This window comes from Mercenaria mercenaria, unplaced genomic scaffold, assembly GCF_021730395.1.
Source record: "Mercenaria mercenaria strain notata unplaced genomic scaffold, MADL_Memer_1 contig_962, whole genome shotgun sequence".
Lineage (NCBI taxonomy): Eukaryota > Metazoa > Mollusca > Bivalvia > Venerida > Veneridae > Mercenaria > Mercenaria mercenaria.
This window is the reverse complement of record NW_026463882.1, coordinates 25,072-40,604: the sequence shown is the minus strand read 5'-3', so window position 1 is coordinate 40,604 and position 15,533 is coordinate 25,072. Positions and strand designations below refer to the sequence as shown.

At 34.5% G+C, this 15,533-nt stretch overlaps 1 protein-coding gene and 1 long non-coding RNA gene across 2 annotated transcripts in view; one reads left to right on the top strand and one right to left on the bottom strand.

Annotated features, from left to right (window-relative positions):
* Positions 1 to 15,533, top strand: part of LOC128555038 (plexin A3-like) — a gene marked incomplete at both ends in the record, with an annotated part of 31,698 nt that overhangs the window by 2,588 nt on the left and 13,577 nt on the right. Inside the window, 2 exons of the mRNA XM_053536391.1 lie at positions 7,770 to 7,914; positions 14,694 to 14,802. Coding sequence (XP_053392366.1) covers positions 7,770 to 7,914; positions 14,694 to 14,802 — 254 coding nt within the window. The remainder of the gene's footprint in view (positions 1 to 7,769; positions 7,915 to 14,693; positions 14,803 to 15,533) is intronic.
* Positions 2,345 to 7,038, bottom strand: LOC128555036 (uncharacterized). The gene is made up of 5 exons (XR_008369759.1): positions 6,328 to 7,038; positions 5,386 to 5,499; positions 4,729 to 4,866; positions 4,260 to 4,356; positions 2,345 to 3,817 (listed from the first exon to the last, which is right to left on the bottom strand). It is a non-coding gene; the product is annotated as an uncharacterized LOC128555036 (long non-coding RNA).

Genomic DNA, 15,533 nt, shown 5'->3' with positions numbered 1-15,533 from the left:
ACTCGTTCTACACGAATTTGCGCAAAAAATGGGAAAATTAGGATCTATTTATTCTGGACTTCTTTCGACTACACCACGGAAGCACATTTTCGACCGAATTACTGACCTTATTCCTTGATGTGCAAGACTGAACTATTATTTTTATGTATGTACATAAAAATAATATATTACCTATGCACTGTATCAGATATAAAGATGTTAAATATTATACCACTGAGTTTAAAACATAAGTGCCTTAATTTTTTCCGTTATCTTTTGGGTCTGTTACAATCAAAATCAGCTCAATAGTTTTATTAGAGATAAAATTTTAAAGATTGAAATGCATTGAAATGGAAGACAAGATAACTGACCACCTTATTAATCATTCAGTAGAACAAATCATATTTAAGTGGAGCTTAGGTGGTTGAAATGCAATTAGATGTAGTAAAAGATTGGGTGGGTTTTATATTGAAATGAAATAAAATAGCATAGATGCTGGTACTGAGGATAAATCCGAACAGAAAATGATGTTTTTTACCTGTAACTTTTTAGCTCACCTGTCACAAAGTGACAAGGTGAGCTTTTGTGATCGCGCGGTGTCCGTCGTCCGTGCGTGCGTGCGTGCGTCCGTGCTTGCGTCCGTCCGTAAACTTTTGCTTGTGACCACTCTAGAGGTCACATTTTTCATGGGATCTTTATGAAAGTTGGTCAGAATGTTCATCTTGATGATATCTAGGTCAAGTTCGAAACTGGGTCACGTGCCTTCAAAAACTAGGTCAGTAGGTCTAAAAATAGAAAAACCTTGTGACCTCTCTAGAGGCCATATATTTCACACGATCTTCATGAAAATTGGTCAGAATGTTCATCTTGATGATATCTAGGTCAAGTTCGAAACTGGGTCACGTGCCGTCAAAAACTAGGTCAGTAGGTCTAAAAATAGAAAAACCTTGTGACCTCTCTAGAGGCCATATATTTCACAAGATCTTCATGAAAATTGGTCAGAACGTTCATCTTGATGATATCTAGGTCAAGTTGGAAACTGGGTCACGTGCCTTCAAAAACTAGGTCAGTAGGTCAAATAATAGAAAAACCTTGTGACCTCTCTAAAGGCCACATTTTTCATGGGATCTGTATGAAAGTTGGTCTGAATGTTCATCTTGATGATATCTAGGTCAAGTTCGAAAGTGGGTCACATGCCGTCAAGAACTAGGTCAGTAGGTCAAATAATAGAAAAACCTTGTGACCTCTCTAGAGGCCATATTTTTCATGGGATCTGTATGAAAGTTTGTCTGAATGTTCATCTTGATGATATCTAGGTCAGTTTCGAAAGTGGGTCACTTGCCGTCAAAAACTAGGTCAGTAGGTCAAATAATAGAAAAACCTTGTGACCTCTCTAAAGGCCATATTTTTCATGGGATCTGTATGAAAGTTGGTCTGAATGTTCATCTTGATGATATCTAGGTCAAGTTCGAAACAGGGTCATGTGCGGTCAAAAACTAGGTCAGTAGGTCTAAAAATAGAAAACCCTTGTGACCTCTCTAGAGGCCATACTTGTGAATGGATCTCCATAAAAATTGGTCAGAATGTTCACCTTGATAATATCTAGGTCAAGTTTGAAACTGAGTCACGTACCTTAAACAACTAGGTCAGTAGGTCAAATAATAAAAAAACCTTGTGACCTCTCTCGCGGCCATACTTTTCAAGGGATCTGTATGAAAGTTGGTCTGAATGTTCACCTTGATGATAACTAGGTCAAGTTCGAAACTGGGTCAACTGCGGTCAAAAACTAGGTCAGTAGGTCTAAAATTATTAAAATCTTTTGACCTCTCTAGAGGCCATATTTTTCAATGGATCTTCATGAAAATTGATCTGAATGTTCACCTTGATGATATCTAGGTCAGTGACGAAACTGGGTCACATGCGGTCAAAAACTAGGCCAGTAGGTATAAAAATAGAAAAACCTTGTGACCTCTCTAGAGGCCATATTTTTCATGAGATCTTCATGAAAATTAGTGAGAATGTTCACCTTGATGATATCTAGGTAAAATTCAAAACAGGGTCACGTACCTTCGAAAACTAGGTCAATAGGTCAAATAATAGAAAAACCTTGTGACCTCTCTAGAGACCATATTTTTCAATGGATCTTCTTGAAAATTGGTCAGAGTTTTTATCTTGATAATATCTAGGTCAAGTTCAAAACTGGGTCACATGAGCTCAAAAACTAGGTCACTATGTCAAATAATAGAAAAAACGACGTCATACTCAAAACTTGGTCATGTGGGAAGAGGTGAGCGATTCAGGACCATCATGGTCCTCTTGTTTATTTCTGCAATTTGTAATCAGTGGTCAGTATCAGAATAAAGGGCTTGGTTCACTTATAGGTTAAAATGGCACAACATCAAATGTTGTTGAAATATTATTATAATGAATGATCAACAACTCAGAATGCAAAATCTCATATTTTAATTCATTTGCAATTGTGCTGTTGCCATGGCAACCGATTGATTTTCTTTATGGAAACATGAAAATCTCTTATAACAATTACATTAGAATGCATAATTAACATTTACATATGCTAAGATATAACCCTAAGCAACGCCTATAATTTGAGGCAAAAAGAAATATGGTTGCCATGGAAACGGAGATAAAAATGAGAATATTTGCTATGTCTTTTTTTATGAAATAATACCAATTTAGGTCATTCTTTTAGAAAAATAACATATGTAATTTGTTTGTGAAGATCATTATTCATAAAAAATACAATATATTTCTGTTGCTATGGTTACAATGGAGTTGCAGTATATGCTTCAATGAGAAAACAATGACGTTTTTGCTACGTTATTGTAGAACACTTTCAACATTTACCATTACATGTAAAAATAAAAAAATTGCATCACTAAAAAGTGTTCTTCAAACAATGTTTTTTTCAAGACATAATATAAAACAACAGAAAAATGTTTCCATGGTTACGCAGTTAATTCCGTAAACGTAATACTATATAATCTCATTTAACACACAGTAATTGTTCAAGAAAACTGCCTTATTAAATGTCTTGATCATATTAAAAGAGTTAGATGATACTAACGGCAATAATACATAATTAGGCATACAAAAACTAAATTGTTTCTAAAATAATCCAATGTATGTTTTACAAATTATACATATATCGTGAGTTCAGACAGGTTAAATTAATTGTTCATGAAAAGGGAAAATGAACATGATACTGCCGACTGAAATGATTACATGCAGTTTGAATACAGCAGAACATATTCGTAGATCTATATAATCCAACTGTCGTGATGAAAAAATGTACATTACTACCATATATGTTACAATCATTGTTGAAAAATCTTCCAGTGTTTTAGAGGAATTTCACATTTATATTGTGTTCAGCCTTACATGTATATAGTGTGTCAATATTTAACAAATACATAGTACTGTAAACTATATGTATCATTTTTTCTTTTTCAAATATATAAACTTTAAATCTACTACATAAACACTTTCAAATTAATCAAAATTTCAGAGCTCTTTCTCTGTATTACTTTAAATGTTAAACACTTTTTTCCATTCATTCTTCGTTTTAAATGACTTGAATTATCAATTTTAATGGCTTTGACACTGCTGGTTTTGAGCATACATTGCTGTTGCTGCAAATGTGCGCTATTTCATTATACAGGTACCACTGTCGACTGGCATCCAGCTCAGGAATGGTAATACGGTTGGTGAATTTGCCTGTCAAGCCAACCCCCTGCCTAAAAATATTAATCTCCGTCTCTGTGTTGAAGTTATTAATCCTTCAAGAATACTATCTATACCAGGTTATGCAGAAGACATTCTGTAATGATAAATGTATCAAATATTTAAGACAAAGAACACAACCTTTTCATCAATCCTGAACAACAGCATTCAAAAAGACATCCCACACATAATTACATTAAATAACATTTTAGAATTTTATTACAGTAATAACTTCTTTTCATGAAAAAATTCAACCATCGCACATATTCTACATCAAGTAAGGGCCATGATTTTGATCTCATTTTAACAAATAGTTCTTTAACCTGGTTAAGAAAAAACAGTTACTTTATTAGAATTATGTTATTTCTGTTTAACTTGCTTGCAGTGAGCTAGACACTCTTTAACAACACAACATAAACAGAAACTGTGGTATTTTAATGTAAGTGGCCTCTTTACAGACATGATCTCTGCAGCAAGTTTTACCAATACTTGATTATTAATAAAAGATAATTGATTAAAGAGGCTCAAGCCAAATATACCTAAACATGTTCAGGACTGAATTCTGTATGCCGGGCCTCAATCAGGTTGTACTCCATGTCATCATGTAGACCCATCATAACAAGCCAAATTCCATAGCTAAAATAACGGGTATATTTAAACAATGAATTCTTAAACAAAAACTTGTAAGTAGCAATAGTGAGTCCTTAGAATATAACATAGCATCACTTTATTAAAACAAATAATTGCCAGCTACACAGTTTATTTTCTTACATACACACCTAAGTCTTAATACAGTATGTTGTGTAAGTATGCAATATTCAAATTGTAATTCAATGTTTATCAGTGGAGATCTTATTTTTCATTTAGATAAAATTATGCACATTATATATATAAACTGGAAACTAGTGACTTTCCAAACTGAAGTGTACGAACACTGTTAAATTAAATATTTCAACATTAAATTCTGTGTGCTTGATAAATATTTCTTTATTTATTGGGAATTCTTACCTTATCACAACACTTTTCTTATTTTGTCCACTATAATTGTCCATATGTAATGAAACATTCTTTTCTCCATAGCCATGATGCTTGAAGTGATGGTGGACCATAGATACTGTTTGCTCCTCTTCCAACAGCAGTACTGTACTTTTCATACAAAAACAAGAGCAGTTTATAAGAAATGTATTAAATTCTCATCAAAAATGGAGTGAATCAACACTGACCAAACAGTTCATCCTTTCTTATAGATATTGCTTAACATTAACTTGTATTTATCAAAATTTAATTGAATTCCAATTCACAGTGCTTATGATATAGCATCTTTAGTATAAAGCAATGCAGTATTTTCAACCCAATTTCAGGGATTTACAGAAAGTTCAGTGGAAAAAAAAACCCATAGAAATTAGTAATATCAAGCCTTAACAAAACATAACTTCCTTTAGATAATTTTACTTGACAAAATTTCTGCAAAGGTGTCACTATAATTCCAATGTAAAATGTGCACTGCAGGCCTGAAGCTTTTATTCATAGAGTCATGATTTGTTTGAAGACTATGGAATTTAATTTAGTGATATATGGAATTTCAGTTAAAATTGATATTGAAAAAGTGCATTTAAGGATACTGACACTGATATGAATGTAAACACTAACTTCAAAATCTTATACCTGCATGAGGATTCACAGAAATACAAGGGCCCTACTTGCTGAGCATATACTTGTTGAGCACTCAAAAGTCAAAACTGCAGTGAGCCTTTATATTTCTTACTGCCGGAGGTTATCCTGAAAAATATAAAAAAAGAATTTCTCATTTATTTAGTAGCCTACCAGCATGCTGTCTGCCAGTAATGGCAGTAGTGAGAATGAAAAAAGTAGTTTTTATTGTAATTTGCAGGTAGAATTTTTAAGAAACACCACTTTTCCTGTGTTACTGTACTATAATTTTCAATTTTCATAGATTCCACTGTGCATAATGACCATGTAATTATTAAATTGTTCACATCTGTGACAGTTTAAACTGTTCACATCCGTGACAGTTTAAACAAAGTACAGTATCTTGTAATATTGGGCTATTCCAGAAAATATCCACCCCCTCCCTGTGGAAGCAGTTTTTTTTTTGGTACAACCTGAGAGGAGGGGGGGGGGGGGTATTTTGGAGGGATCCTATTGGGAGGAAGGGGGTATTTGAGGTAACCGGGGTGTTGAAGGGGGAGGGGGGATATTTTCTGAAATAACCCCAGAGGGGGGGGGGGTTATTTGGAGGGATCCTATTGGTGGGAGGAAGGGGAGGGGGGTATTTTCAGGTAACAGGGGTGTGGAAGGGGGAGAGGGTGGTAAAATGTCTCCAGGAGGGGGGGGGGGGGTAATTTTCTCCGAAAAAAACTGCTTCCACAGTTGGGGGGTTGGATATTTTCTGGAATAGCCCATTCCTGTTCAAGTATATTCTGCCATCATGAAAACTTACAAATACACAGGAAAGATATTAAAAGTATTTGACAGCAGACAGTCGAATCGAAATGGCAACACTGCTATAGTCAACAAACGAAGCGGTCTGTCTATTTTGTTTTGCCTCCAATTACGAATAAATTTATAATGAAAATTAACACTTACCATAACAATTATTAAATCCGCCATGCACTTTAAATATCCGCGTATATTCAGAGCAATAACTGTATGTATTCTCTGACCCAGTTTCAGACATGTATCCACCGATAATGGCGTGTTGATTTCAAAGGGAAACAATTCGCTAATTCATTCATTAGGTTTGTAATATTTCACTAAATGTTGAAACGTTTAAACTTAAAAATCTTCGTCCGATATTATTGATTTTAACACTAGCTCTAATGGTTGTTGCTTGAAAAACAAATTAATGAAAACAAATATCTAATTAGATCTAAGTGACGTCAACTTCAACGTCATTTTACCGAAATCGAGGCTTGTGTAATTTCGGATAAAAATGTGTCTCTGAGACGAACGTTTTTTTCGTTTTTGAATATGGCGGCATTGCTCACCAGCGATGATTTTTGCACTTTTTGTTGGTTTTTAATGTACGAAGTAGTGGTTAAAATATTAAGACTGGTAAAGGATGCCGCCAAGGCGAAAATCATAAATAAAGTCTCAAATTTCATGGAAAATTCACATTTTTTTGGAAAGTGGGGCATGTTTGGAGTAATATATAAACACAACAACACATTATTTTTCAAAGTTTATTACTTATATATGAAGCATTGTGTTTACTTGTTACGAACAGCATATGTATCAATGTAGAATAAGTAATGTATAATATGGCTAAATTCGGTGCCATTTACATACATTAGTGAACCAAGCCCTTTAACATTTGCTGAAAACTTTACATAATTCAAATTTATATTTAGTTAGCAAACTCACAAGAAGTGAGGCCCTGAAAGGGGTTTGTAAAATGGGGACTGTGTGAAGGTTGACTGATGATAAATTCGACCACTTAGTCATTTACAAAATTTTCTTCGTAGTATTATATTGAAACTTTCCCCAAAAAGCTGCAACAGTCATTCCTGATCAAGTAATGAAAAGTGACCCAGTGTCAGGCCTTCATGTGGCGACAGTGAGCATGCGCAAAAAACCACCCTCTTCCCCAGTAATTTTGGATAAATATTTTTTATACAGGTAAATGTAAGTTATTTATACAGAATATTTACCAGTTTTGTTTTTGATTACACCAGTTGGTGTTGTAAATGGAAACTATTAGATGGTGTGTTCAATTTTATAAATAACCGATTGCAATCGAATATTTCCAAGGTGGTCGACTTTATCATCTATGATCTGTGTGTGCATATTATACACAGGTATAGATGATTTTCAAGCTTCAAAGCAAGTTTGTTTACAATATTCGCCATTTTTGTAAAAGGAAACTACTCTCCGTGCTAATTGTCTAGGTAAAAAACTACGATTGGCGTTCCGTTCTGTAATAGATAATAGTAGTCAGAATCACTGGAAACCCTGGATATTAGAGATAAGATTTGGTAGAGTCTGTTTGTTGCTTTTATGCAGTATAAAACTAGTTTTATTCTTTCCAGGTAACAATAGTTGCAAGAAACTTTCCAGCTGAAAAATCTGGTGGTACATATAAATGTGTTTATAGAAAACTTGGCTCAGAAAAGATAAATGAAACATCAGCAGTGAGATCTCGTGATAATACCTTCACATGTATAACACCACAAGGTAATATGCTTACATAATGCATCATTTATGATAGACTGTAATATCAGTAATTGTCATGGATAGTCAACTATCACCTCTGTATAGAAAAATATTCAATTAATTATTTTTGTAGTAAGTATAATTTTAATAATGTCATTCCAAAGATGCATTTGTGTCTGTAAGTATGTACCTCTGTCTGTGCTGCTTAATCCAATTTATATAGGGAGGGCCATATTTGAATATTTTACCATGGTTCTATATTTATTGCTTTTGATTATTTAGGAGGGTTAAAGGTGGTCTGTCACATTTAAGAAGTGTTTTATGACTTTTTTTATTGTCCTCCACTACCTACCCCTTTGAAGAAGAGGTGTTATACTGTTTTGCTAAGTGTCTGTTGGTCTATCCATCTTTCAGAAAAGCATTTGGTTTCCAATCAATAACTATAGAATGCTTCATCTCACAATTGTCAGACTTCGTCAGACTTTTTTGGGGGATTGTTCATGGTTAATACAGTAAAATTCCTACTTACGACCACGCCGAAATTACAACTGCACCGCTAATACGACCGATTTTTGCAAAGAACGGAATATTTCTTTCTTAAAACCAATGGTCGTTTGTCCGAAAATGCGACCAGACCGCTAATCCACTATTGCGACCACCAGTTTCAGAACTGTTTGAATTTTTCACACTTAATTAATCACCGCAATTACGACCACTCAAATTTTTCTGTATGTTACCGCGAATCGCCGCGGGAATTAACACGTGCCACATCGTGTTAACACGTTCAGCGTGTATATTGTGTATTTATCCGTTAATTGCTAACAAGTCTTTTAAACGTTACCAAAACAACGTATCAAACTGTTTGATTGTCTGAAATTGTTATTTAAAGATGTTTTACATCGCTATTTTAACATAAGAAATTATTGAAATAATTAATTTGTTTGTAATTAGAGGAATGCCCGCTGATCGAATTGACTGGATTAAAACGGATTTAATTAGGTCTAAACAGCGTTTGTTTGTTATTACTAATGTAAATACGTTTGGGATTTCAGCGGAGAATGAAGAGAATGAAGTTTGAAAAGGTTTGATATTGTTGTAATTGTCTTTAATTGAACAAAATTCAAATCATTATCAGTTAAGTGCGTCCTTAAATAATACACAGTTTGATCCGTAATTCTTTGATTAATTGTGATATTAAAAATCATGTCTTATTATTGGTTATAAAATAATAGTATATATAGAAATTAAAGAAAATAAAGCTATATATAAATTGAACACTGTGTTTGTCATTATTGCGTCTTGATTGTATTCCAGTGTGTTATTATCTGCCAGACCTTCCCTTGTCCACTAATCAGACCAGACCGCTAATAAGACCAGTTTTATAAAGAGCCATGGGTGGTCTTAATAGAGGAATTCTACTGTAGATGACCTCAAATTGATTTTAAAGATCACAGTGGCCTTGAGACTGAAAACAGTTTCTGCTCAAAAACTTACGATCATCTTGGCCTGCAGTCATCAAACTTCATAGGGTGATTGCCTATGGTTATTTGATGACCCCAATTGTTTTATGATTAACTAGTCAAATCTGTAGTATCATCATAAAGTCTGCTTCCAAATTTGTACAGATGGGTGAGCTTTGCCCTTTTTAAAGGCTACTAGAGCTAAAAATAGAAATAGCTTTAAATGTCCTCTTCTCATGAACCCCTAGATGGGTCTTCATCAAACTAAGCATCATTATTAGGTTTTCTCTCAATTTTGTTCACATAGGGGCACCAGGCCCTTTTAAGGGGCTGCTGCAACAAAAATAGTTGTACACTGTCTAGCCTGTTTAAGCTCTGAAACTCGGGTGAGCAATCTAGGGCCATCAGGCCCTCTTGTTAATTTATTTGGTCAAAAGTCACATACAAAATCACATACCCACTTGGCTCCAACAGGCTATTGTGCAGGGCACATAATGTGTTTTACAAACAGCTCGTATTCACTCTTTAGCTCAATATGTGGTTTCTGTCACTTTTCTCTACATGATATCCTTTCCATGGCTGTAACGTAATAAAACGTTCTTTCACACTTCTATAGAATCAACATTTATTAAACGAAATTTATTTTGAAAATATTTCTGAAATGTCTAGGTCTGCAGCTCTTAAATATGGAAATATCTGACATCCGAGGCATATACTGACACTTTTAGACATCAAAGAGGACCTTTTGAATGATTTGACAAAGTTACAAAAATCTCCATATACCCTTCCTCCATTATGGACTCCTGTTGGACCTTTGTTTATTCCGTGTGCAAATATTTTTATGCCCCCAAAGGTGGGCATATTAAAATCGCACTGTCCGTCCATGCATCTATGCATGCCTGCATGCCTCCTTGAATTCTTGTCTGGGCTGTAACTCTGCCATCCATAAAAGGATTTTGAAATGGCATGGCATAAATGTTCACCATAATGAGACAATATGTCATGTGCAAGAGCCAGACCCTTAGCCCCAAGGTCAAGGTCACACTTAGAGGTCAAAGGTTAAAAGGGTCTGTTTCGTGTCCAGTCCATAACTCTGCCATGCATAAATGGGATTTTGAAATAACTTTGCATAAATACTCACCATAATGAGATGTTTCATGCATAAGACCCAGAACCCTAGCCCCAATGCAAGGTCAAACTTTGAGGTCAAAGGTTAACATTGTCTGTTTTGTGTCTGGTCCATATCTCTGCCATCCATACAGGGATTTTGAAATAACTTGGCATAAAGGTTTACCATAATGAAACGATTTGTTTTGCACAAGACTCAGACCCCTAGCTCCAAGGTCAAGGTCACATTTAAAAGTCAAAGGGTTACAGGGTCCGTTTCATATCTGGTTCATAACTGTGCCATCCATGAAGGGATTTTGAAATAACTTGACATAAATTTTTACCATAATGAGGTGACATGTCATGCACAAGATCCAGTGGTTAAAGGTTAATATGGTCTGTTTTTTTGTCCAGAAACTTTAAAATACTTCTTGTTTGATATTGTCTCTTAGTCTCCTGTGTCATCGTTCCCCTAACCTCTAACCCCTCCTCCCCCCACTCTCATAACACACTCACACACATTACCTGTCAAATTTTATGAATCCCCCGCCACAAGTGGTGGGGGTGGGGGTTATAGGAATGGCCTTCGTCCTTTTGTCTGTAACATTTTATGTCTGCTCTGTATCTCCTAAACCCCTTAAGGTATCAGATCACTTATAGTAATGTTTACAAAATTGCCTTTGCTTGGTATATTCTGAAAGGTAACCATATTTTGCACTATTTTGCAATTTTTAAACAACTTTTACCGTGCCACTTTTTATAAATTTTGTATAACTTATGGTATCTCCTCAAGCTCAAGTAGAGACAAATTTCAAAACATTTGCAGAGAACTCATTTTACCATTAATTTTAATAAAAGAAACCTTAAACTATCTGTAAACAATTATAAAACACAAAATAAAAATATCAATATCATTTTTTCTATGGTGCTGCAAGTAAACGGATTTAATGAGACAGAATTCAAACTTCAACATTGAAAAAAAGAAGGTTGAATGCTGTGTTTCTGTTTTGAATTTTGCTTACTCCATTTGAAAATAACCTTAGGGCAGATGTAAAGCCTACCTAAATTTCTTCCACAATATAGAATCTAAGAATGAAAGCAAAATAGAGAACTTTCACCGCGTATAACTCAATATATTTAAAGATGTGTAACTCTACCCCTTCTGTTTAAGTAGTAAATTCACTTTGAACACCAAGAAATCGCTTATAAGATTCATCTTTTTCCATTTTTGTACAAGAAATCAATAATGAATTTTGAAAGAAGTAAAAACTTACTAGAAAAAAAGGGAAAAAAAATTGATCCCAGTAGGGCTTGAACCTACGCCCCACTAAGAATTACAGTAAAAGTAGGTTTATGGTAGGAATTGAATACTCTTCAAAAAGGAGGTTCTCTATTAGTGATCTAATACCTTAAAGAATTTTCGTGAAACTTGGTAAAATAAACACCTCATCAAGACGATGTGCTGAACTCATGAGTCAACCATGTCAGCTCAAGGTCAAGGTCACAACTCGAGGTCAAATGTTTCTGCTCTGTATCTTCTTAACTCCTTTAAGGATTTTCATGAAACTTTGGTCAAATGATAACTCAAGATCAAAGGTTTAAGCCTTCCGTTTTGTGTCCGCTCTGTATCTCCTAAACCCCTTGAAGTATTTTCAAAGTCATTGATGTCATACATGGACTATAAAATGTACTTAACATTGTCAATGCTTCCACCCAATACCATCAACCCTTTCACTATCCATAACTGCGGTGGGGGATATAGCTGTCTTGTAGACTGCCTTGTTTAGTAGAAACTTGTAACATTTTCTTTTTGGAAAACACTGGCATTATTTCAAAATAATTTCACAAAAATTTTCCTTGCATAACCATCTACCAAATTGTTCAAGCAAGCAACGAACTTAAGCAATCTAGGGCCATCGTGGCCCACTTGTTATAAGATTTTATAATTATTCACCCTGAATATGAAAGTGTTCAAAAAGCAGAGTATTTCTTTATATTTCAATATAATGCCTAGCCTTGCATTTGATAGATATTGAGATATTTCAACAATTTGAATTTAGTTTTTCAACCAAGATAGGTAATAGAAGGTAAATGTTATTTTTAAAACTTGCATTTCTAATGAATTTCAGCTTAATTTGCAATATGTGTATTTGTTAATGCAAATCTGTATGAAATGTAATACAGTAGATCTTTTCTTAGGCAATGTATGTTTTGTAAATTCTTGCATAAAACTGTTGTTCTTGTCACTTTTTATATATGCGTGTTCTATGGCAAAGCATTAACATATCACGGCCCAAAAACAGATATCATATAGCGTGTTAATTCCGTGGGTTTTTATTTCTGCTAAATCTGCGGGTCGAGGCTGTTACACAGAAATAAATTTAAACCATCAGCAGAAATTTTTGATGCAGAAATAAACTTTGATATTTCGTTTAATATAACGACCCGTTATCCTTATCTCACAAGTTTTTTGTCTGCTGTCAAGTTATACACACTGTATCAATTGTGGTTGATTGCTTTTGTTATTGTATTAATTTATTGTCCATGAATGAATGGTTATAATTCAACGTCAATTAGTGAGGCGTGATTTATCTGCAGTCCTCTGTGTTTACCGTAGTATTGTTATGACAGAGCTAAAATAACAGACACGCCTCGATGCATAAAGTTGATCTATACCATCTTTACAGTGTATATCACAAAACACTTTAGGTTTATGAAAAGTTAAACAAACTAATAAATGTGTCTTTAACTGTTGTAACTGAATGGACTGTGAATGGACTATGTACTAGATTTTGCATATGTAAATATTTGTAAATAAATCGTAAATTTTTCTACCAGAAGTATTACATTTTATGAAAATGTCTTTCAAAATGAATTACCGGTACTAGACCTACAGTATTTATTTTTAACTCTGAGTTTTGATCATGCACGGTAATGAAAAGAAGTCAGATTTAAACATAAGTCAGCCCGCCCGCTTAGCTCAGTAGGTAGAGCGTTGGTCTATGGATCGCCGGGTTGTGAGTTCAAACCTCGGGCAGGGTGTATGTTCTCCGTTACTATTTGATAAAAGACATTGTGTTTGAAATCATTAGTCCTCCACCTCTGATTCATGTGGGGAAGTTGGCAGTTACTTGCGGAGAACAGGTTTATACTGGTACAGAATCTAGAAACACTGGTTAGGTTAACTGCCCGCTGTTACATGACTGAAATACTGTTGAAAAACGGCGTTAAACCCAAAACAAACAAACAAACAGACAAAATAAACATAAACCAGCTGCCCCAACTTCACTGTCCAAGATTCCGACCTAGATAATGATACCAAGACATAACTGACGAGAACGATATGCATTTGAGTCGTTAATTATGACGTAGTAAATGCAGTAGCTATTTCCCATGCACAGAATTTACTTCAGGTTTATGCAAACCGCAAAAATTAATTCCTGTTTTTCTCGAAGGTTGCAGAAATAAAAAACACAAATAAACTAGGCCCATTTTAGGACAAAACCGCAGAATTAACCCACTATATGGTAATTCAAATGGAAATGACATCAACCTGAAAAACAACACAGATATTCCCACGCATTTCATGGACATTTAATGATGTTGAGGGAGAAATTTGTATTTATTTACTAGTTTTTTTCGCGTTTTATGCTAGAATAACATTAGCGCATGTTCATTTCTTGTTATAACGTTTGCACAGTCCCTCGGATTCTTCTCGGGGACCAACCAATCCCTGGGGATTCTGCAGACATTATAACAAGAAAAAACATGTTATCCCTACATATCAGATGTTTCTACTTAATAATTGGAGACCTGTTTGGTCTCATTGTCAAATGTCAAATTACATGTGGGGGTTAAAGTTTGTAAAAGTTCATGTTAAACATTAATAATTTTTTCCTATAATAATTTCTGACAACAAGTGTGTTGTGACATACAGTCAAAGTTGACATCACATGAGCAACTTAGAGCCCTCTTGTTTTCTCTTTATTTCACACTGAATTAATGGTCCAGTGTTATATAGATTTGAAGTGGAGATCTCAAAGTCATCAACTAATGGTAGCCACTGCAAGCATTTTAATACAGCATCAGAATGGGCAGTCATGTTAAGTATTGTGACCTCTGGAATGCTCCACCTTTGGGATCAAATGATTCATGCACCAACTGTACATTAGCTTCGTTGAAGAAAATGTATTTGGACTGTAAATATATATATTTACCATTTCTTTATTCCAGTGGGCAGTCATACCAGTGCAGTGTTGGAACTTGTGGCTGTATTGTCAACTGGGAATATAACTCTTGCAAAGGCAGATTTCTTATTTTATAACTGCCAAATGTACAGGAAGTACGTATGATTTAATTAACAAATTCAATCACTGAAATGGTATTAATATTAGAAAATTGTTATGATGGTACTTTATGGTACAGCAACGCCATATCATAAAACATTTTTTAAAAGGTCTTAGAAAAAAATAAGCGACCATCATTGCGGCCATTTTGAATTTCAGGCACCTTGTTGATTTTGATGTTTGGATCTTGATAAAATATTTAGTGTATGGTGTCAAACAATAAACATGCTAAGTGATTTGCTTGTAGAATCATTTGAACAATTTTTTGTAATATCACTCTATTGGTTTCCAGTCAGTTAATAGAGAATGCTCAAACTTAATAGGATAATTGCCTGTAATCTGTAGATGACTTGTTTAGGGGTTTGTGGGGTCAGTACATAAAAGGTCAAGGTCACAGTGATATTGAGACTGAAAATGGTTTCTGCAGGGCTTACTAGATCCAAAAAATGCACTCTAAGCAATTTTCCATGTTGTGTAAGTGTCAGAAATCAAAAGCTTGTTAAACATGTTGACTGTTTCACATAGATGTGTAATGACAGGTGTCGACTTTGGTCACTTTTGTTATAATGTAAGGTCAGTAAATCTTAGAAAAACCTTCTTAACACTTCAGAGGCTATATTTTCTGTCTTTATTTCAATAAAAACTTAAATTTAAAGCTTTCATATCTGAGATCAAGAGCAATGTCATTTGGACAAATCATAGAAATCCTGTTGATGCTCTTCAGGCT